The sequence below is a fragment of the Arvicanthis niloticus genome, chromosome 13, assembly GCF_011762505.2.
Source record: "Arvicanthis niloticus isolate mArvNil1 chromosome 13, mArvNil1.pat.X, whole genome shotgun sequence".
NCBI classification, from domain to species: Eukaryota; Metazoa; Chordata; class Mammalia; order Rodentia; family Muridae; genus Arvicanthis; species Arvicanthis niloticus.
In genome coordinates, this window is record NC_047670.1 from 74,872,991 (window position 1) to 74,895,861 (window position 22,871).

At 49.5% G+C, this 22,871-nt stretch overlaps 1 protein-coding gene across 5 annotated transcripts in view; it reads right to left on the reverse strand.

Moving 5' to 3' along the window:
- Positions 1-1,928: 1,928 nt before the first annotated feature.
- Positions 1,929-22,871, reverse strand: part of Bin2 (bridging integrator 2) — a 32,802-nt gene continuing 11,859 nt past the window's right edge. For 3 of the 5 annotated variants that reach the window (XM_076912110.1, XM_076912108.1, XM_034516891.2), the window contains 10 exons: positions 19,571-19,651; positions 14,669-14,723; positions 14,322-14,416; positions 13,879-13,974; positions 11,396-11,503; positions 11,028-11,113; positions 9,418-9,493; positions 8,529-8,611; positions 5,973-6,669; positions 1,929-2,309 (listed from right to left, as the gene is read on the reverse strand). In XM_076912110.1, the coding sequence (XP_076768225.1) occupies positions 2,280-2,309; positions 5,973-6,669; positions 8,529-8,611; positions 9,418-9,493; positions 11,028-11,113; positions 11,396-11,503; positions 13,879-13,974; positions 14,322-14,414 (1,269 nt within the window). In that variant the 5' untranslated portion in view covers positions 14,415-14,416; positions 14,669-14,723; positions 19,571-19,651 and the 3' untranslated portion in view covers positions 1,929-2,279. Of the gene's footprint in view, positions 2,310-5,972; positions 6,670-8,528; positions 8,612-9,417; positions 9,494-11,027; positions 11,114-11,395; positions 11,504-13,878; positions 13,975-14,321; positions 14,417-14,668; positions 14,724-19,570; positions 19,652-20,824; positions 21,559-22,871 lie in introns of those variants that run through there. The other 2 variants (XM_076912111.1, XM_076912109.1) reach the window with 2 other exon arrangements.

The following is a 22,871-nucleotide window of genomic DNA, read 5'->3' on the forward strand; positions in this document are numbered from 1 at the left end:
TAGTGAGCCTGGAGCAGTGATCTTGACTGCCACACGAGGGAATGCCTTGCGGAGTTATTTGAAAATCTCTAGGGAAGCACCCTCCCAGGACTCCTGTATAGAGAGCCTATAAAGAACATTCTTTTGAAACAAGAATAGGATGGCTTGATTTCAGAAAAAAAAAAAATGATTCCTACAGGTTTGGGTCCAGGAAACTGTGCCCTGATGTGGCCCCTCCATCACAGCCTGTGCTTGCTTGCTTATGGGGGGTGGGGCACTGTGTGTGTGTGCCTACACGTTCATCACAGGGCCAGGAAGGACTGTCCACTCGCCTTGCAGAGGCATCTGCTGGAGAGAGGCTGGCTCATCTGCACCCATTGCTTCCTGGGTATCAAAGGGTTTGGGACGTATTGATCAAGGAAGCATTTTCTTGATGGATGAAAAAATAACTCAGTTACCAGCCTCTCCCTGTGCTGGACTGTATACTATACACAGAAGTAGAATGGATAGATTATTCCAAATAGAAACACGGAACCACAGCTCCTGTGTGGATGCACTTACTGGAAAATCCTGTATGTGCCTGAAATTCTTTGTGTCCTGGGTTAGGGGACTGTGGGCCCTCTAGAATTAGTGTTTATAGCTCAGGACATAATGATGTACAATAAACAGCCCATCATAGCACCTATACAGTTGGATGAGCCTCCACCTATGGACACACCCATCGAGTGACCCTTGTGACAGTAAAAATTATGGTGGTTCGTAATTACTATCAAAGGCCCTTCTTGCCCCCAACCCACCACCTTTCTGTCACTGTAGACATCATGTCATGTTGTCCCCTGCCCCAGCAGTGGACACGTTTCCCACGTCCCTGATGTAGGATGGGCACACTGCAAAAGGAACAAGCTGGCTTTCTCCAGTGTACATGGATCTGGAGAGGACATGGTGGCCAGGCAGGCCGTAGCTGTAGCTGAGGCTGGGCAGCAGTTCTCTCCCCCTCTGTGGATTCCCTGGGCTTCTTGGTCTTGTCTTTCCTGTGCCCAGCTGTTCTTCCAGCAGTTCTGTGAACCGGCTGCCTGCCTGAACAATCCTCTATTTCTTCATCTCGTCCATTCCCTGCCTGCAACCAGAGGGTCTGGATATCTGAGGTTCCTACTGGAGGGTCCGGATAACCGAGGTTTCCTCTGTTCCAGAGCATGACAGGGCCGGACTCCCGTCTCTCAAGTTTAACCTTGAATAATTTCTCACCAGTGTTCATTCATTGTGCATTCTCCTCTAAAGCATGTGAGCGCTGGCAGGTCTGCTCAGCGTCCCCACAGCTGGTGCTGTGACCCTGTACTTGCACACAGGAGGCTCTCACTGCATGCTTAGGAATGACTGGTGTGACCTGTCAACTGTACTGAGAACAAAGGTAGGTTGGGCGTGGCAGCACACACTTGTCATCTTAGCATGTGGAGGCAGGGGTGGGAGGGTACGAGCCAACCTGGGCTACGTGAGACCCTGTTTCAAAAGACCAAAGGTGTGTATGGGGATAGGGTGTGGGGGGATGGGAAAATGGCTGAGCAAGAACAAAGGCAGAGCAGGTGACAGGGCTCCAGGGCCACTGTGTCCTCACAAAAGTTTGCTCTGACAACAAACGACAGTGCTTGGCCTGGAACTTCTGACCCTGCGCTTAATGTCACTCCTGCCTGTGGCCCCCCACCCTGTCTTCCATAGCTGCATTCGTCTGGTTCAGACCCTCATTCACAGGGCACCAGACTGCAGAGATGACACGGCTCTGGAGGACTGCCCTTTCCCACAGTATTTGCTGCTGCGGGAATGCACTCAGAAAAGTATTCCAGGCAGGACGCTGGTGACCTGGGGCCAGGGGTGTGACTAAAGCCTTCTGAACCTGGGCAGAAACCATTACCCCATCTAAGTGGAAAATGGCTGTTCAGGGCAAGACGCCATGGTTAGTCAAAACCACACTTTATTTTAGTAGTCTGAAAAATGTTTCATCTTTAACTCTTTGCCAAGTGAGTGGCTAGCTGGGTGCATGGCCTCTGAATGTGTGGACGTGACTACAGAAGCTTTTCCTTGGCATTATTACAGCCCCGCTTCTGTTACTGCTCAAGCCTCTGGTAAACGGTCCTTGTGTGTGGTGCCCTCCTCCCTCAGGCTGGTGCAGACTCCAGCAATGGCCGGTCTCTGAGGGCACGCATTCACACTGCCTGAGACTGTGGAATGGATGTGGTTTGTACCCTTGGCCCTCTGCTTGAGAAACTTCTCTGGGCACACGAGGTTAGGTCCTTGGCAGTTTCTCTTCAGAGTTCTGTGTTTTCACTTGTGAATACCTGGGAGGGAAACATGGTTCGTTAGATGCTGGCCTGCTCAGAGGGGTCAAACCTCAGCGCCTTTCTCTTCAATCGCATGTCATGCAGTGCCTATGGCACTGGCTGCCAGGGTCACCCCAGGAAGAGCTGCTGGCTCTGTGCATGGCCTCACGGCCTCTGTGATAGAACATGCAGAGGACCTGCCTGTCACACTGGCAGCAGCTATTCTAAGGAGTTGGCACCTGTCACTAGGAAGACTGCTTAGGTGTTTCTCCAGAGTTAAGTAACCTATGGCTCCGTGTCATATGACATTCTAGGTCACTTTCTGGGTTTACTGTGCTGTACTGTAGGTGTATGTGTAAGTATGTTTTGTATGTTCTGTATAATATCACCTTTTAAACCAAGTATACACAGGCTGGGGAGAACACATGTGAACACTGAGCACAGAACGTGGGGTGCTTGTAATCCCAGCATTCAGACTAGCTATGTGGCTGACAAGGGCAGCGTCACCTGCTGATCCTCCTGCCCCTCCCAGGTACTGAGATTACAGGTGTGTGTCCCCGTGCTCAGTCTATGTGTTACTGAGGAGGGAAGACAGGGCCTCATGCATGTTAGGCGAGTACTCGCTCACTGACTGAGCCGCATCTCCAGGCCTCCTTACTTCTTCCCAAGGCTGGGATGCTATGCTGGTGTTTTCTCCGGGATCTGTAGAGAGGTGAATCTGAGGGCCGAGGTCCTACAAGGGCAACAGTTCTACCAGTGAGAGAAGCTCAGCGTCCTGGGCCTCCGTGGAAGGTCTTCGGGTGTTATACTTTCCCAAGGTCGTAAACAATACAAAGGGCAAATACCTGACACCACTTCTCTGAGCTCTCTTCTGTGTTGTTTTACAGCTTAATTTTAAAAAGGAGAAAAGATTTGGAGGGAGTCATGGCTTGCAGGCCAGAAAGTCAGGTCTTTGGATTGTAGATGTTGTTCCGTGACCAGACACGCCTTGTGATTGTGACCTGAGTGGCTGGCTCTTGGATACATGGCTAGAGGGAATGTTCCAACTACTACTGGCCACTTTCAGACTGACTGTCCTCAGGAGTCTGCTGCAGCTCTTGCTTCTAAGTGACCCTAAACCACAGTGGTCAGTGACCCGGAGGGGCAAGCAGCACGATGGTTTCTTTGGGGTGTGTGTGTGTGTGTGTGTATGTACGAGTGTGTGAGCGTGTGTCTGTGTATGAGTGTGTGTGCAAGCATGTGTGTGTCTGTGTGTGTGTACAAGCATGTGTGTGTGTGCAAGCATGTGTGTCTGTGTATGAGTGTGTGTGCAAGCATGTGTGTCTGTGTGTCTACACTTGCGTGTGTATGAGTGTGTGTGTGCACGCACATGTGCAGAGTGTGCATGCCATGGTGTGTGGAGAGCAGAGGACAGCAGTTGGGAGTGGATTCTCTTCTTCCTCCATGTAACTCAGGTCTTTACCTGCTAAGCAGTCTTGCTGGCTCCTTGCCACATTCCTTGAGGCAGGGTCTCTCTGAACTTGGACCCCATTAACTCGGCTACACTGGTGGCCACTGGGCACTAGGGCCTTTCCTGTCACCAGGTCTGCTTCATGTGGCGCTGGGGTTGCAGAGCGAGCACTTTCCTGACTGAGCCACCTTCCCTGCTCCGCAACAGTTCCTTAGGGGTAAGCTGGGAGACCAAGCCGTAGGTGTCACTGCCTGACCTATGTCAGGAAGGCCTGGCACGAGGTTGAAACATAACATGCTTCTTGCTGTGAGTGGGAACACAGGGCACTCAGTGGTAGAGTGCTTGCCTGACATGCATAAGCTAAATTGATTTTTTTTTTTTTGGTTTTTCAAGACAGGGTTTCTCTGTGTAGCACTGGCTGTCCTGGAACTCACTCTGTAGACCAGGCTGGCCTTGAACTCAGAAATCCACCTGCCTCTGCCTCCCAAGTGCTGGGATTAAAGGCGTGTGCCACCACCGCCCGGCCTAAATTGAAATTTAACTGAGTAACACACACACACACACACACACACACACACACACACACACCCTCCTTTGAAAAAGAAACATAGTTACTAGCCACATGGCAGCTGACAACCATCAGTAACTGAGTGTGTATGTGTGTGAGTGTGTGTGAGTGTTGTGTTTGAGTGTGTGAGTGTGTTAAGAGCACACCTGTGCCATGTCAGGGATGATTGAGGGGTCAGTTCTTCTCTACAGTAGGTCCCAGGAATTAAACTCAGTCTTTTGTGGCAAGCTCTTTGCCTGTTGGCCCGTCTGGTCAGCTCAGTTCTTTCACTGTGATTTGCTTTCCACATGACTTAAATATGGGCCCGAAGGGATGGCTCAGGAGTTAAGAGCATTGGCTCTTCTTCCAAAGGACCTAGGTTTGACTCCTAGCACCTGCATGGTGGCTTACAACCATCTGTAACTCCAGTTCCAAGGGACCAAATGCCCCCTCTGGCATCAGGCACACACACAAGTGTACAGTCACAAATGTAGGCTAAACACTTACATATATAAAATAAAAATTTAAAAATAAAATAGAAAATCCCATAACTTTAAGGGGTAATTTTGGGGTAAGGGATTGGATGCAAAATAACTTAGTGAGGAGAGACACTTGTTGTCAAACCCCAGCAGGCACAGCACAGTGGAGGAGACTGACTGATGCCTGTCCTCAACCTCCACACCCAAGCCACAACGCATGTGCGCCCACACACACTCGCGTGCACAATGAATAAAAAAGTACGTCTAAGAACCAACAGGGTGAGGTGGGAGAGTCGGGAGTGGAGGTGCACACCTGTGATCCCAGGACTCGGGAGGTAGAGGCAGGTAAGTCTCCTATGGGTTTCTATGGGTTTGAGGTTAGCCTGGTCTTTACACAGTGAGTTCTAGGCCAGCCACAGCTTCACAGCAAGACCCTGTCTCAAACAAAACCAAACAAAAAGTATTCTAAACATACTTAGATTTAAAAAAAAGCGCCCAAGGGTTTTGTCGTTTGTTTGGTCCTGGGTTTGGCATCCAGAGCCTTGCTGCGCAAGCACTCAGGCGCTGCATACAACAACCTGAATTTCCAGCCTGCTGAGGGAAATGTGGAGACCCTAAAATACTAATTTGGGAGGCTGGGTATGGAGCATCCTGACTACAGTGAAGATATTGGAAAGAATCCCAAGCAGAAGACAGGCGTGGGGGTGCACACCTGCACAGCAGCAGGAGACAGGGCCAGCGGGGGCATTGGGCCTGGTTTACAGAGCGAGTTCCAGAGTTCTAGTCCAGCCAGGGCTATGAGGTGAGTGAGTGTCTTGAAACAGAAAATATATACAAACAAAATTGTGACAACTCTCAAAGACACCTGTGCTGTGTTCTTAAGTGCCTGTCTGTCTGTCTGTCTGTCTGTTCCTTTCCCTTAAACCTTATGCTTAAGCTGATATTTCAAAAATATTTTTATAAAAGTGGGGCTCCATGGTGCAAGTGTTTAACCCCAGCACTCTGGAGAGGCAGGCAGATCTCTGTAAGCTCCAGACAGCCTGATCTACACAGCAAGCTCCAGGACACTGGAACTACATGGGGAGACATCCTGTCTCCAAATAAATAAACAAACAAATAAATAAATAATGAATGAATGAATGAATGAATGAATAGGCAGGCAAAACTAACAAAGTAGAAAAAGGCCCGACCAGACCCCCACTTGCCTGGGTGGTATTCTTGGTGGAGGAGGCACATGGCTCTTCTGGGCCCGAGCTGCTAGCGCCTTCCTTTTCTCTGGTCTCTGGAGGTTCCGGATTGGAAGAGGTGTCTGGGGAGGCCCTGGGGATGCATGGCTGGGAACCCTCTGCAGAGCTTGGGGAGCTGCATGACCCGCTGCCTGAGGCTTTAGGTGGTGGAGGCCTACTGGGCGGAGCCGACGACCTCTGGATGGATGCGGCTCTTTTGCTCTGCTCCGCTCCCTGGCTCGATGCGCGGGGGCGGAGAACTGCTACCCCAGCAGAAGGATGCTCCTTGCCCATCTCTTTGCCCAGAGACGGAGCTGGGGAGCACAGGGCAGCTTCCTCCTGGGACTTGACCTCAGCTGCAGGAGAGGCTAGGGTCGGGGTGGGGCCGTTGCAGGCTGGTAGAGGCTCTTCCTCGTCCTCGTCCTCATCCTCCTCTGAAGAGCTTGTTTCAGACTGTTCTTCGTCCACTTCCTCATCCTTTAAGGACTCTTCGCTCTCGCAGCTATCCTCTCCCCCTGCCTCAGATGTCAGCTCCTCCCCCTTGGCTGAGACAGACTCACTCTCACTCGTCGCAGAGAGAGCATAAGGGCTGGTAGGTGAGGTGATGGGGCTGACAGGGCTGGAGGCTGTGCAGGTTTGCACCGGGGGAGAGATGACTAGGGAGCGTCTGCTGCTGCTGTGGAGGGAAGGACATTCCAATTCACAAGGGTCTCATGCCTGCTGCCACCTGGATGCCCACAGTAATCCCCACCCATGCAGAGAGCTGTTTATACTGGAGTTACAGAGTAGGCACAACTGTCAGTTAAGCTTGTTAGATACAAAATAAAAAGTACCACAAATCTTCATCCACACCACTATCTCAGTTTTATATGAGTATGTGGAGAAAAAGAAGACTGAACCAAGAAACCTTAGAAATCTATACTTTGACCTGCTCCAACCCTGCTTGTGGTGAGCATGAGGCCAGAGGTGGGTCAGGGAGGAGGAAGAGAGACACTTGGTTCCCACCCTGTCAGGGGATACTTTGTTGATATAAGGCTTTTTCTAGCTAAGTTTAGAAGGCTTAAAGGAAGAGCTGGTATCTTCAGCATTCTGGGATACCAACGGAGCTGACCATGAATCTGGGAAGAAAGGACAGCGAGCTCTGACTTTTAGTGATGGAGAAAGGGGAGTGGAGCTTATGAAATGACATGTCTCCTAAAGTCAACAATCCTCCCTAAGTGTGGCCCCAATTCTTCTTCTGGTCCCAGGGCCAATCTCAGTGCTACCTGGAGCCCTTTGCCATCTGCTGTCACTGATCTTTGCTGAGGCCCCACAGGCTCCCTAGCCTACGGAGGCAGGCTTTCTCTCAGTGGGAACAGTCACTCTGAAGGACAACTTGGCAATGTCTAAGGAGGCTGGTGAAGTCCATCAACGGGCCCTGTATCTTAGCAATCCATTCCACACAAATGCTAAGGAAACCCTAAGTAATAGTCATAGGGAGAAATGCATGTGCTTATTGCAAGAGCGAACAAAACAGAACACAACGAAAACTGGAAAGTCATCCAGCGGCTGTATGCAGGACAGGTGATAAATCATGAGCACACGCGGTGGTACCAGATGCAGCCAGGAGAGACAAGCCAGTGACTTGAATAATTGAATAAATGTCTCAAAGGACACTAAGGGTAAAAAAGAGGTTGTGCTGCAGTCCAGGACCTGAGAGACCCAGTGAGGAAGACTAGCGGGACCTGGGAGTTCAAAACCACCCTGAGCACCACTGTGGCTCCCATTTCAAAAATCTGCAGAAAATACAGGCAGTGTAAGTCCATTTTACAGGAAGTTTTAAAAATAAGGGGCTGGTAGCTAGTAGGATAACTCTGAGGCTAATGGCTCTTCTCAAGCCAGATTAGCTGAGTTTGATCCCAGGCCTCACAGGTTAGAAAAAAAACAAGTTCCATAAGTTGTCCTTTGACCCACATGTACCTCTGTGGTTCTCTCTGTCTCCCCCCATCCCATCCACCTCTCTCTCAAACACATACAAAACAAATGCAGTAAGAAAAATTAAAACTATATAAAACAATATCTTATGCGTATGAATATATATGAAATAAAAGGAAGACATGCATAGAGATAGCAAGTCCTGGACTTAAGACAGCAGTCCCCTCCACCTTCACCTGAGTGAGGGCGGGGCACTGGGGGCTTCGGCTGTGTTTATAGTAGCTCTTCTTTTTCCAACAACTCCTTCCTCCATGATAGCTCTCACTCTGTAGCACAGGCTAGCCTGAAACTCTCAGTGTCACTGTGGCCAGGCCATTCTCAGTTATGACTATTTTGGCTTGGGTTCTCAAGTGAAAGGCATAGGCCGCTGTGCCTGATTACAGAAGCTAGCATTGCTAGATTACTTGTCTACTCTTCATCTCTGGTCATGTCTGAACTGTTTGATGAGAGACCAAACAGCCATGAGCAAGAACATGAGGCAAGGGCTGGCGTGTGGGTCGGGATGGAGACACTGAGTGTGTCCACACAGGGCACGCCTGAAGCAGGGTTCAAGGCACTCACCTTGACAGGCCCTTCACCACAAACACTTTGTTGGAATGCTGCTTCTCCAGTTTGCTCATCACTTCGTAGAGATTGTGGTTCAGCTAGAACCAGAAGAAAGAGGAGAGGTTGGCTAAAGGGAGCCTTGGCCATTCCCTTCCCAGTCAGCTTTCCCAGTCAAAACCTCTCTGGCCCACCCTGCTCCCTTGCTCCCTTACTCCTTGGCCCATTGTTCCCTGCCCCACCCTCAGCCCCCTTCTCTCAAGGCAGCTCCCTCAGGGCACGGTCTCTCTCTTAGGGCACGGTCTTTCAAAGGATAGCTCTCTCTCAGGGCAGGATCTACTCAAGATTCTCTCATTCTCTCTCATATTCTCTCTCTCTCTCTCTCTCTCTCTCTCTCTCTCTCTCTCTCTCTCTCTCTCTCTCTCTCAGAGGTGATCCAGGGATGACAGTTCATGTTAACATAAAGCAGATCCACAGTGTGCTGCTAAAACAGGATCCGTGTCTGTCTGTGACTGTAAGGTAGCAGCAGCATTGAATCCTGTAATGTCACAAGATCACGTTCTATGGCTGCCTGTCAGGGACACTGGTCCCACTCCACCTGAAACTCGACTTGTGTTTGAGCACCACCCTCCCCACCAGAGTAACAGCCAGAGGCTCCCCTGCTTTGCTCCCCACACCAGTTCCCTTCCGTAGGCCCCACCTCCTCATCTATGCTGGGGCTTGGGCTTAGGTGCTTCTGCTCGGTGGTTTAAGGGAGACGGACAGGGCCCTCAGAGAGTGTGCACAGACATTCAACACAATCAGGCAACAAAAGCCAGACTCTGTTCCCAATATCTAATGTCAAAGTCGGCCTACCATGGACTCACTAGAGAACTCCAAGGAGTCTCAGCTGGCTGGTGTTTCTCACCTTGCTCATCTCCCTGTAGAAGACATCTCTCAAGTTGGAAATGTTTTGGAAGACGGTCACATAGCAGCCAATACGACTATGAGGAAAGACACAAGCACACGTGAGGGTGGTAGGGAGCCTGGCTAGCCACCAGGGCTCCTCAGAGAGCAGCGGCTACCATCCTGGATGAGGCTGTTCTGGAATCTGGTTCAGGACAGTTGGGCCAGGAGTGCAGAGAGGTGAGGGGAGACAAATTAGCCCAGGCTGACACCTACGTTTAGTCTAACTCGAGTTTCAAAGTTATCTGACTAGGTGTGACAGCACATGCCAGCACTTGGGAGGCAGAGGCAAGTGGATCTCCAGGAGTTCAAAACTAGGCAGGGCTACATAATGAGACCCTGTTTTCCTTTCTCTCTCTCCCTTTCTCCCTCTCTCTCTCCCCCTTTCTACTTATCACTTTTGAGATATTAATATAGAAGCTGTTTTGCAGAATTTTTAAAAGAGCTATAAAATAAAAGGCTACATGATTATAATTATCATAATAAATAGCCATTCCTTCCCTTTCATCAACACACAACTTCTATGTATGTATATCGCAACAGAATTCTCCTATTAACAAATCACAAAGTTTGTATCTGTAACAGGGCAAGACAGTCCAGAGGTTCCTGTACCTTATATTCTTGCTGACACCAGTTCAGGTCTAACTAGTCTGATCCTGATGGAGAATCCTGTGGAAAACTGCCTGACTCTAGTTTAGGACCAGAAGTCAGAATGTCCTGTTTGTATGAAATCCCTGCAGCTAACCCCGTGGTTTGGCTTTGGCAAGCTGCTTGCTTCTGCTCCGGCTCCTGCTGATCAAGGTGCCAGAACGTGGTTTCTGTTTTCAAAATCCCATATTTTGGATGCTCATGGCCACCCTGGGGTCCCCAAATACTTGGCTGTGGTCCCAGTTGGCTGGAATAAAGGCTTCCAATTGGCTAAAACTGTGTCTGGGTGGTCATCTTTGGTGGGCTACCCATAGCACACTGAAAAAAAAAAACTATGTTTTTTCACTCTATTTAAATTTGGAGACACATAAATGTAGTCAATTAAAAACTATATCGTAACAGCTTAGCATGATGGTCATGCCTGTAATCCTGGCACTTGGGAGGTCCAGATGGGAGGATCAAAGTCTAAGGCCAGCATGGGCTATACAGCTAGCCTCTGACTCAAAGAGCAGCTACAGGAGGACAAACTGCCCACAGTGCGGTATCCTGCTTCAATCATATTAAAGCACACTTGGTGTGATAGAAGATGCTAGTGAAGTTTCTCTTCCACTGTGCAAAATAAATCTAGAATGATCTTGTCCACCATGGAGGCATATCCCTGCCGTGGGGGTGACAATGCACTTTCCTAACAAGATCTCTCCTACCCAACCAACACCTTGTCCTAAAACCCGAAAAGCTGGTGGGGCAGGGATGGTGAACCGAGTCACAAGTGTAGAGAGATAAGGACGCTGGCTAATCACACACTCCATTGCGGGGCGGGGCAGCACCCTACTCTTCCCACGAGGTCCCATATCTGGACCATCAGGTGGTTCTGTAATCTGCCGGCCTAAGCAGCTGGCCCTGTCTTTGAGCATCAGTCATTACCTGTTAAAAAGAATAGGCAGCTCCTCCAGGAGTTCCTGGTTCAGATCTTCAAACACAACCTGGGCCTTGCTGAAGTCTTCTTCTGCCTAGATGACAGACCCAGGGTCTGGAGGCTTCTCTGTCACTCTCCTGCCCAGACCCTCCTTCCCCTCCTGCCCAGACCTTCCTTCCCCTCCTGCCCAGACCCTCCTTCACTCTCTCCACCTCTCCCCTCCTGCCCAGACCCATGTCCTCCTCCTTCTCAGCTGCAGGACTCAGGGTGCCCTTACAATAACAGGGAAACAACCCAGAAGTCCATCAATCCTGGACTTGTCTTAGCCCAGCTGCCTATCCACTCTGGGCAGGGGCAGCTGTCTGACTGTTCTTACCTTCGCCATCTTGGCCTCGTCCTTCTTCTTAGAATTCTGCACGGCCTCCAGGTGGTGTCGGGCACTATCATAGTCTACCAGTTTCCGGCCCCGCTTGGCAATTCTCTCCTAGCCAGGGTGGTGAGAAAGGGTGCAGACGAGGTTTTCCAGAGGCCAGGGTGGGTAATAGAGGACCAAGCAAAGAATCCAAATTCTTGGACTTTACGACTGAATTTGACCTTCTAATAAGCTCTCATGTTCCAGGAGCCCTCATGATCTCAGGAAAATGGGTTCTCAGCTTGAGACACCTATACTGAGAGTTAAAATTTCCTACAAGCTTTTTATAAACTGGTTCAGCTTCTAGGAGAAGCAACCTCCAAAATTCCACTAAACTGTAAGTCAGGATTCTGGGTGTCAGTCCTCTACCTGCCACTGACTAGTCCTGTGGCCTAGGGTGGAGGAGTATAAAGTGCCTAAGAGCTCTAAGCATCCATAGACCACAACCGTTGTGAGCAGAGGAAGTTTATGCAGTTTCCTCAGACCCACAAGCTGCTGTCAGAACTTGAAGAGATCTTTGCGGTTGTCTTTATAGCTTTCTCACACCTGCTCAGCATGGGAATACGTGGTGTGCCTCTGCAATGTCCAGGACCAAAAGTAACCCCGGGGCCGGGCAGTGGTGGCGCACACCTTTAATCCCGGCATGTGGGAGGCAGAGGCAGGCGGATTTCTGAGTTCTCGGCCAGCCTGGTCTACAGAGTGAGTTCCAGGACAGCCAGGGCTACATAGAGAAACAAAAAACAGTAACCCAGGGGCTGGGGAGATGGCTCAGCTGGTAAGAACACAGGCTGCTCTTGCAGAGGACCCGGGTTCAGTTCCCAGCACCCACATCAGGTGGCCCACAATTGCCTCTAACTCTAGTTCTAGGATATCTGATACCTTTTTTTTTAGCTATCAGTCACCTGTACTCATGTGGTGTGTGTGTGTATGTGGAGGGTTGGTGTGGTAGCACAGGACTCTTAATTTCAGCACTTGGTTGGCAGAAGCCGACAGGCGAGCCTGGGCTACTGTGTTTGCTAATTTTAGGCCAAATTGATACAAGCTAGATTCACCTGAAAGAAGGAACCCCAATTGAGAGAATGCCCCCATAAGATCAGGCTATAGGGCAGTTACTGATTAATGGGGGAGGGCCCCCAGCTCGTTGTGAGTGGGGCCATTCCTCAGCTGGTGGGTTTGGGTTCTGTAAGAAAGCAGGCTGAGAAAGCCATGGGGAGCAAGCCAGTGAGCAGCACCCCTCCATGGCTTCTGCCAACAGCTCTTGCCTCCAGGTTCCAGCCCTGTGTGAGTTCCTGCCCCGATTTCCTTGGATGATGAACTGTGGTACAGAAGTACAAGCCAAATAAGCCCTTTCCTCCCCAAGTTGCTTCTGGTCATGGTGTTTCATCACAGCAATAGGAACCCTAACTAAGACAGCTACATAGTGAGACCGTTTCCAAACAAGCAAACAGTAATGTAATTCAACTTCTGCTTGGACACAGAACAGAAAACTATCCCAGAGTGCACTTCATCTTATCTTTGGAAAACTTAAGCTTAGAAGTTGACCTTGATCATTAACATGAATTTGGAAGCAGGCGTTAGCTTCCTCTTAGTCTAAAGTCAGCACATCAGAGTAGATGATTAATACATTTAGTTGAATAAATTAAAAAAATATTCTGAGGCCAGAGATGTGTTAGCTCTGTCAGCTGTTTCTCACATCTAAAAGGGATACCCTAGCCAGGCTTGGTGACACACACCTGTTATCTCAATACTTGGAAGGCTGAGACAGGAGGCTGCACGTTTTAGCCCAGCCTGTTTCAGAGCACCCAAATTCAGCTTCCAGCACCCATGTCAAGTAGCTCGTAACCGCCTGTGACTCCCGCTCCAAGGGACCCAGTATCTTTGACCTCCAGGGGCACTGTAACCATGTGGATACATCGAACTCACACACACAGACACGCAGTTAAATATAATAAAAATAAACAATAAACCTTAGAGTAAAACAGAGGGATGCTTGACCTGGTTGGCTCTGCTTCACCCATCGACTGAGCTTAAAATGTAGTTCCCTGAAATCTAAGTGTAAACACAACCTCGCTCCACCTCCTGTCCTGATTCCTGTCAAACCCTCTCCCAGCTTCATGGCCAACCACGGGCTCAGGTGCTTCTTACAAGGTTAGCCCTGCTGTGTTTCCTAGCTAGTGTGGACTGTCCACTGTGTCTCCTAGATAGCATGGACTGTCCACTGAATTTTCTAGCTATGTGGACTGTCCACTGAGTCTTCTAGCTTGCATGGACTGTCCACTGTGCCTCCTAGCTAGCGTGGACTGTCCACTGAGTTTTCTAGCTATGTGGACTGTCCACTGAGCTTTCTAGCTAGCATGGACTGTCCACTGTGCCTCCTAGCTAGCGTGGACTGTCCATTGAGTTTTCTAGCTAGCCTCTACTTCGCCCCACTCTGTAGACTGAATTACCTTAACCTCGTTGAACTGTGACACATAGTTCTCCATGGTCCTCAAAGCCTGATCAGCCAGTTTCTCTTCGTAGTCTTCCCAAAGGAGATCATTGTTCTGTGGGATTCGGGCAGAGGGCGGTGAGTGCCCTACTTCTCTACAGGGCTGCACCAGAGAACCCCCAACTCTCTGCAGAGAACTCTTCTGAAGCAACATACTTAGAATATCATGTCAGTTTCAAGGAGAGAGATGGCGCCACTCTAAGGAACTGCATTCATGGGGTGCACAGGACCCTTGGCCCCAGAGCATGGATCACACAGGAGCCAGGGAACTGTTAACTATGTGAAGTTACTTTTCAAAACCAGCCTATCTTCAAGGAGATGTTTCTGTGATCTTACAGGGAGTGAGAAAGGTAGAGGCAGCTGCAATTGCTTTCTACGGCTGTGCAGGATGCACTCCCTTACCCCCACAATGGCCTTCAGGTCCTCATGCCCGTCCCAGTCGCTGCTGTAGACCTCCTGCAGGGTCTCTGATATTCTCTTTGAGCTTTCATGCATCACTGAAAAGAGAGAAGTCAGTCCTACCATTGAGCTGAGGATGTGCTCACCTGAGTGACAGGCTAGAAGGATGGGTTCTCAGTCAGTGCAGCTGGGTGGGGCTGCGGCAGGAAGTCACTCTGAGGCCCATGGAGGTTGGTTCAGAGGCCAAGGGCAGCTGAACAGTGAGAACCCTGGGTCTGGCTCTTCTGTGCACCTCAGCCTGCCCCGTCCCTGTACGAGTGTCTGTGTGTCCTTCCAGGCTGAATACCCACCTTTGACTGCGCTAAGGAAGTTCTTCAGATCTTTGTACAGCTTGTGGCCTTCTGCCTGAAAGGGAAAAGCAGCTTTGGTAACTTAGAAAGCAGGCCAAAGGCAGAGCTCACGCCTGGAATTTCTTCAGGTGTTCCCGGTGACCAGAGCTGCCCTTTCCCGGTCAAGTCGCAGGCTGACTCCTTGGGGTCATTGTATGAACTGGGATAGTGGAGGCACCCACTGAATGGGCGAATCTTCTGACTCTGCTTAGTCCCTTCCAGTGCACGAGAGCCTGTACCCAAGGCCTGGAATGAGCTCCCTGTACATGGCTGTCTGTGTGGTTCTTCCTGTCACTGCACACCAGGCTCCTTTCTTCTCCAAACCTCCACACAGACTCTTCCTGCCTCCCTTGCAGTCTTCTCTCAGCTGCCTTGCTCTACCCCACCCCTGCTTGCTTCTACCCCAAGGCTCTGTAGCTGTCTCCTGCTCCCTGTTCACTCAGCCCATCTGCTTTCTGCTGTCCATCCTACTCTTATGTTTGATTCTCTTCCTCCCTCTCTTTCCTCCTTTTCTCTTGCCTTCAATATCTGTCTCTTTCTTAAAAAGAAGGGGAAGCCGGGCAGTGGTGGTGCACGCCTTTAGTCCCAGCACTTGGGAGGCAGAGGAAGGCGGATTTCTGAGTTTGAGGCCAGCCTGGTCTACCGAGTGAGTTCCAGGACAGCCAAGGCTATACAGAGAAACCCTGTCTCTCGAAAAACCAAAAAAAAAAAAAAAAAAAAAAAAAAAAAAGAAGGGGAGCCAGAAAAAGATCTCTCTGTGTGTGTGTATGGTGATTGCCCCTCACTGCACGGGTGTGGAACTCTGTACTCACACCCAATGAGATCTCACCCCGAGGAATGATCTCATCCATGTGTTTGGATGGTGATGGTCCCTCACTGCACGGGTGTGGAACTCTGTACTCACACCGAATGAGATCTCACCCTGAGGAATGAGCTGCAATTCTGACATCTGCCTCTGCTTTGCTGCTGTTTGATGACAAAAGTTTTTCCTCTTAGTCCAGGCTGCCTTGAACTTAGAGCCTTGCAGCAATGCTCCTGCCTCAGCCTCCCAAATGGTGGATATTCTCTTCTTCCTCCTTTCTTCTTTAAAGATTCATTTTTACTTTTTACTTTTTATTTTTTAATAGTCTGTCTCTATCTTGGTGCACACTTGAGTTCAGGTGCCCAGAGAGGCCAGAGGGGTTGGATCTCCCTAGAGCTAGAGAGACAGGAGGTTGTGAGCCACCAGAGGTGGATGCTGGGAATTGAAGACGGGTCCTTCAGAAGAGTGGCGCACTCTTAACTACTGAGCCATCTCTCCAGCCCTATCCTCTGTTTTTTAAGTACCTCCAGGAAACAGAAACTAGTAACCTCCTGCCCCAGTGTTCCTTTATGTTAAATAGCTCTGTTAGAAGGCTGCCCTTCAGTATCTGTACAGGCAATCTTAAAAATATTTTTATGTGCATTAGTGTTTTGCTTGCCTGTATGCATGTGCGTTGCCTATATCCAAAGAGGTCAGAAGATGGTGTTGGATCTGCTGCTGCTGGTGGTTCTGAGTGCCCATGTGGGTGCTGGGAGCCATACCCAGTTCACCGCAAGGGCAGCCAGTGCGCTTCACTGAGTGCCTCTCTAGGGAGGTGGTTGCTGTTCATGTTATCACCATGTGTGTGAATGTGTGTGTGTGTGTGTGTGTGTGTGATGTGTAGTATGTGAGTGTGGGCACACATGTGCCATGTTGTGCATGTGGCGATCAGAGAATAACTTTTGGGAGCTGGCTCTCTCCTTCCTCGTCACTGAGGCGAGGTCAATCCTGATGTTCCTGCCTCACTGCATCCTCAGGGGGCTTCCGGCTGCTTCTCCTGAGCTCACTTCCCACTTCACCCCAGGAGTGCTGGGATCACAGACTGTGTGTGTGTGTGTGTGTGTGTGTGTGTGAGAGAGAGAGAGAGAGAGAGAGAGAGAGAGAGAGAGAGAGAGAGACAGAGACAGAGACAGAGAGACACAGAGACACAGAGAGAGACAGACACAGAGAGAAACAGAGAGAGAGACAGAGACAGACAGACAGACAGACAGACAGACAGAGAGACAGACAGGCAGAGACACTGGGATTATACTGCATCAGATTGCTTTTTTAAGGTTCCAGAAACTGACCTCAGGGTGTCAAGCCTACCTGGCCAGCACTCAGTCAACCATCTTGCCAGCCCAGGGCTCTAACTTTTCTTCTATACCAACTTGAGAACAAAGCCTCCTCTCCTGTCAGGGTACTGGTTATAACCTGCTCTCTCCAACCCCCATTCTCTTCTCTTCTATGTGGGTAAACTCCAGCTTCTAGGATCAGGGTGGAGAGGAAGTGAAAGGCTGATGTTGACATTTTGGAGCCTGACTTCAGGAGTGTGGGAGGGACTAAGGTAAGCTGCCAGTCAGCTCAGGGGTCAACAGACCAGCTCAGGAATGGAGTATTTAAAACCTAGAAGATGTTATGCAGTACACCAGGAAATACTTGCTGTGGACTTGCTCGTTACTGGAAAAGCCTAGTGACTTTTAAATGGACCTTTTCCTACAGAGGCACTGTGCCAGCTCAACAATCAAGATCCTAAGAGCTTTGAAAGAGTTTTTAAAGATATAAAAATTAGTAAAAGGGCTGGAGATAGATACGGCTCAACATTTAAGATCAGTTGCTGCTACTGCAGAGAGCCAGAGTTCAATTCCTAGCACATCCACTGTTAACTCCAGCTTCAGAAATCCAACATCTTCCCCTGGGTACCTGCACATAGTTTCAAAAAACTATTGACTGATAAGAGCTGTCAGACTGGGCAGATGACATGACATGGCTCAGCGTTAAGAGCCTGCAACGTTTAGAGGACCCAGAGTTCGGTTCACAGAGCCCAGGGCAGCAGCTCACAGCCTCCTGTAACTCCCGCTCCAGAGTATCCGCCATCCTGTCTGTCTTCCCCAGGACTCACATGCAGGTGGCAGGTCTAGTTGTAGCCTGTTGTGAGCAGCCCAACAAGAGTGCTGGGGGCAGAACCTGGGTGTTCTGCCAGAGTTTTACACTCTTAACCACTGAGCCATCTCTGCAGCTTCATGTGCCCTTCTTCCTGTACACTCTGTTCTTTCTTTTGAAGAGAGAAAGTGCGGGAGTGTACAGGGAGGTGGCAAGGGTGGTGGAGGGAGGTAGGCTTCAGGACGAGGGACAGTATGGGTACCATTTCATGTCTCAGACCTGTTCATCCTCCTCTGAAATGCCTAGGCTAGGTCATCCCAGACCATCTTCCCTGGCAGACAAGACTTCCACAGGCAGGCTCTCGCATCTGTCTGTCTGTCTGTCTGGTTGTCAGGCACTTGGCTCTATTCTCAGCTAGCAGGTTGGTCTGCTTCTTGGGCTTCAGTTCCTCCGTCTGGAGTGGAGAGCCATTTCTATCTCTGGATCTGCTGATCTCATCACTCCTACCCTCTGAAACTCTGCCAGTTCCTTGGCATTGACATAAAGAGCCCGAGCTAGTTCTTCCCGCCCCTTATACAAACAGCTGCCACCCTGGGGTAGTGAGCCATTCTCCGTGAGGCTTGACCTCAGCAGTCATCTCTGCAGGACTCGGTTCCGACAGACTGGGGGACGGAGGATACTTGGCAGAACAGTAGGATGTGTACAAGGAAACTTGAACAAGTGTTGTCGGTACTTCAGGACAAAGAATGAAATGCTTTGTGAGGAAAAACACCTCCTCCTACCTTGTGAAGAGGCAGACAAGGCAAGCAGAGCTTCACAGAGACCGTGCACAGACAGGGCACGAAGAGCACGGGCCTCACGTGCGTGATGCCCAGGCTTTGAGCCAGAGCCACGTTAACTGGCTGTGGCGGTGCACACCTATACTCCCAGGATCTGGGAGGTGGAAGCAAGAGGATCAGACCTTCAAGGCTATCCTCAGCTAAACAGTGAGTGCAAGGCCATCATGGGCTTCATGAGATACTGACCCCACAACAAAGCTATGAAGATCACTCAGGAACCCCAGCAAGTGGCACGGCCTTAAACCTAGCTGGGTAGCTGGGAGTGACAGCTCCTGTGGAGCTGACTGGGAAGGGGAGTGAAAAAGATCCACATACATTACACACATGTGGGAAGTTGTCAATTATTCAGACATATTACTTACTTGTGGGAAGTTGGCAAAGATCCAAATACATTACATACATGTGGGAACTTGGCAAAGAGTATTTTTAAATGTTGAAAAATAAACAGCTGATTCTCTCTGCCAGCGATGGCTCAGGGCTATTCATGTCACATGTGAGAGGGGACAAGATGCATGTCGCAAACAGCCAGCAGGTGACTGTGGACAAGCTGTGCTCTCAACAAGGTTCAGTGAGGGGGCTGGAGAGACAGCTGAGTGGTTAGGAGCAGCGGAATTGCAACCTAGCCTGGGGTATGTAGTAAGTACTAGGCCAACCAGGGTCAAATAACCAAGAAGGTTTTGTCATAATCTAACCCTAAGAAGAAACAACCCTAAAATAATCTTTGTAGAAGCTTTACAGTTCTATTTAGGTCTCATACACACAGTTCACAATTGTCAGGTATGGGACGAATTGATAGAGGTTACTGATGTAAAATGAAATTGTTTTTATGTTATGTGTGTATGTGTGTATACATACAGATGGGGGCACGTCAGAGCCAAGGAAAACATGCAGAGATCAAAGGACAACTTACAGGAATCAGCTCTCTGCCTCTGCCCCGGGGCTCTGGGCTTGATCCAGGTTGTCAGGATGGACAGCAAGTGCTTTTACCTGATGACCATCTCCCCAGCCTTAAGTTTGTTTTGTTTTTGTATCTCAGGCTGGTCTTGAACTTGTGACCCCACCCTGGGTCCCTCCATACCCTTCCCCCACCCTCCAGGTCACCTGTTGTTGGTAAAAGTTGCTGGCACTTTGTTCAAATCGCTCATCTTTGGTTTCTACAGTTTTCCCCAATTTCTGCAGAACCTGGGAAAAAAGAAAGTATGTTATACTCGAGTCTCTGATCTGGTGGTCTTGGGTGGGCTCCCAGCTTGCCAGAGTGAGGAAGGTAACAGGTTGCTAACAAAAACAATGGTTTGTGATTCTTTTTAAACTGGGATACCTGGAATCAGCAGATGTGCTATCTGCTCATTCTCATTCACAGTCTCCTTCCTCCTTCCCCTCCCTGCCACCCCATCTGAATTGCATTACTTGAAGACAGTGCTTTGTGTGCTTTGGTGCAGGGTCGAACAACTCAGAGCCTTGTACAACCTAAACACACTCTCCCATTCAGCTGCACCTCAAGCCTTAAAGTGACTTTTGTCTTTGTTTGTTTTTTTAAAGTAGGGTTTCTCTGTGTAGCCCTGTCTGTCCTAGAACTCATTCTATAGACCAGGTTGGCCCCCAACTCAGAGAGATCCACCTGCCTGTGCCTCCCAAGTGCTGGGAATAAAGGTTCAGGCCACCACTGGGCTCTTAAAGTGATTTTTAAAGGGGACTAGAGGAAGGCATTTCACAGAGACATGGTTACTGAGAAAATATGCATGACTTCTTAAGGTAAAGTCTGAGCCAGGACCCTCTGCTTAAAGAAGCCCCTCTTCTAGGTACTGTCACAGGTCCCTTTGTGGAAGTCATTGTGGAAAACCTTAAGAAACTCTGACAGATATTCTCCAAGCCCAGCTGGAAATGAATGGTACCCGTGTCTAGTTTTCACCAGCTAAGAAACCAGAGAGCTCACCACCATGCCAGTCTCAGTGCCAGGTGCAAAACACAGGAAAGCCCCAGTGTCTGCTCTCAGAGGGGCCACTCAGCTGTAAGGGAAATAGGGCTGGGGTGCTTCGGAGATTCCTGGGGGTGAAGGCACTTGCCATTGGGTCTGAAGGTGGATCCTTGGAACCCACAAAGTGGAAGGAGAGAACTGATTCCCAAAGTTTACCTCTGACCTTGTTTTTTTTTTTTTTTTTTTTTTTTGAACATTGTTGAATAAGCCCCACTATTAATTGTGTCAGACTCCATTCCCTTTCTGGAATACCCTAGTGACTTCTCTATTTTGTCTGCTGGGCAAGTGTAAGACAAATGTAAACTAAAGTACACTGGTTCAAACTCTGTACCCTCTCTTACACTGATCTCTACTTCATCCCGTTAATGAAATTCACTCACTTCCAGCTGCTTGCTCAGTGTCCATCCGTCTCTCCGTCTGCGTCTCCTCCTTAGATACTTAATTTACTAAAGCTCAGATTCCAGCAAAGGCCACTTAGTCTGTTTAACAGGAAGGAGCTGAACCTGACTGGGTGGTGCATTGGCTGGGCCTGGGCGTGTGGAGAGGAGGCCTGACCAACAACCCAGTGAGCAGGGTGTGTGCAGCCTCGAGGTAGCCTTCTGGCTGAGTGTGGCGTGGCTCCTTCAGGGCATGTTGTGGGGCGTGGAATCTCATTCCGAAGGAGTACGAATAGCATACCAGTGTGCCGAGGCCTGCGCAGGGGACTGCTCCTCGTGAACACTGAAGCCTCAGGGAGAGGAGCTGGTCAATGCCTCTCACATCTCAAGCTCTCTCCGTGATTAAGATCAAAGCTTTTGTAAGCACACATTATCGCACACCTTGGCCTTTCTGCTGAGTAGCTATAAGGTATTTCTATAAGGTATTTCTGCCCAGGACTACACACATACATACTGAAAGATACTTCTGTCTTAAAGCCAGTGAGGAATCAGAGGCTTGTTCTTTTGGTTTTGATCCTCTCACTATGTAGCTTTGTCTGTCTTGAAATTTACCCTGTAGACCAGGCTGGCCTTGAACTCACAGAGATCCACCTGCCTCTGCCTCTCCAGTACTGGGAGCATAGGTGTGCACCACCAGACCCAGCCTGGCAGGATCTGCTTTTGCTTCCTTGCCTATGAATGACAGACAGGTACTGCTTCTCCCTTAGACCAGGCCTGTCTCAGCTGGTCTCTAACTTCACCCCACTCTAGATGTGCAGTCCCTATCTTCCCTGGCTCCACCCTTCCCCCCCTCCCCCCCCCAAACAAACAAGGTTCTTCCCCAGAAAGTTGCAAAACCACCTTGTCCGTGGTAGGCAGCTAACTTCCTTTTCTCGGCTCCTCCCTTCCTTTGCCCATTTGAGCTTCTTAGGTGGGGGGTGGGGGAAGAGGCGGGGTGGGAAGAGAGAAAACTCAGAGTCAAAACAGAGGGAACCAGGGTCCAAAGGCTGGAGGCTATAGGGCTTCCTGGGGTCTGTAGGCTGTGCTGAGATTCTTCCTGCTTCAACTTTTTTTTTTTTTTTTTTTTTTTTTTTTTTTTTTTTTTTTTTTAAAATAAAGACTACAGCACCTGGTTAGCTTACAAGATCAGCCGAGATCTGGCAAGGTCAGGGTGGTGTAGCAATAGGCCCACCATCAACTCTTCCTAGACAGAAAGGTGAAAAAAGATAACTCAGAAATATCTACCATCTCTCAGGTACCCAAATGTTGCTATGGCAACAAGTGACTGTGTTGGGTCACATTTCACATGGGAGGTGTTTGTTCTTAGACCCTTGAAGGAACAAGATGTGTGTATATATATGAAACAGATGTCTGCTGAAAGAATAAATTTGTATGTTTGAGGCAGGCTTAACTTCCAGGCTAGCCTCAAACTTGCAGTGACCCTCCAGATTCAGCTTGTTGAGAATTGTGACTACAGGCGTTAAGGCACTGCACCTGGCTAAATTCTCCTTTTTGATCAATTCTCAATGAAAGCTCACAACACAGTCCTCACAATCTTGCCTGAGAATTCTGCCCTAATCACCCTGGCCTGCTAGGTGACGAGTTAGAATTTGGACACTTAGCAAAAGTGAGGGCTACAGTCCCTCCCCAGCGATCTCCCTACCCCTACTGCGTTTAGTTGATGATGTCAACTGAGGTAACCAGAGCAGGAACCAGATGCTAAAAGATACAGTGTAGTTTATTGCACCTTTGTCTGGGTGAAAGGACTCTAAAGTGGCTAAGAAGCAGGTCTATAGACAGCAGCTACGGAGGCTCTCCCTAACAGGCTCCGTGAGGAATGTCTGCAGACACACACAACCTGGAGGCTCTCCCTAACAGGTGGAGTTCTTCCAGGCTCCTCCCACACCCTTGCTCCAGCTGCTGTTCAGCCTAACAGTGTTCAGTGAATCTGCAGGCTCGGACCATGCCCACGATAACCTTCTTCAGCTGGAAGGCGCTCTCAAGCTTGGCG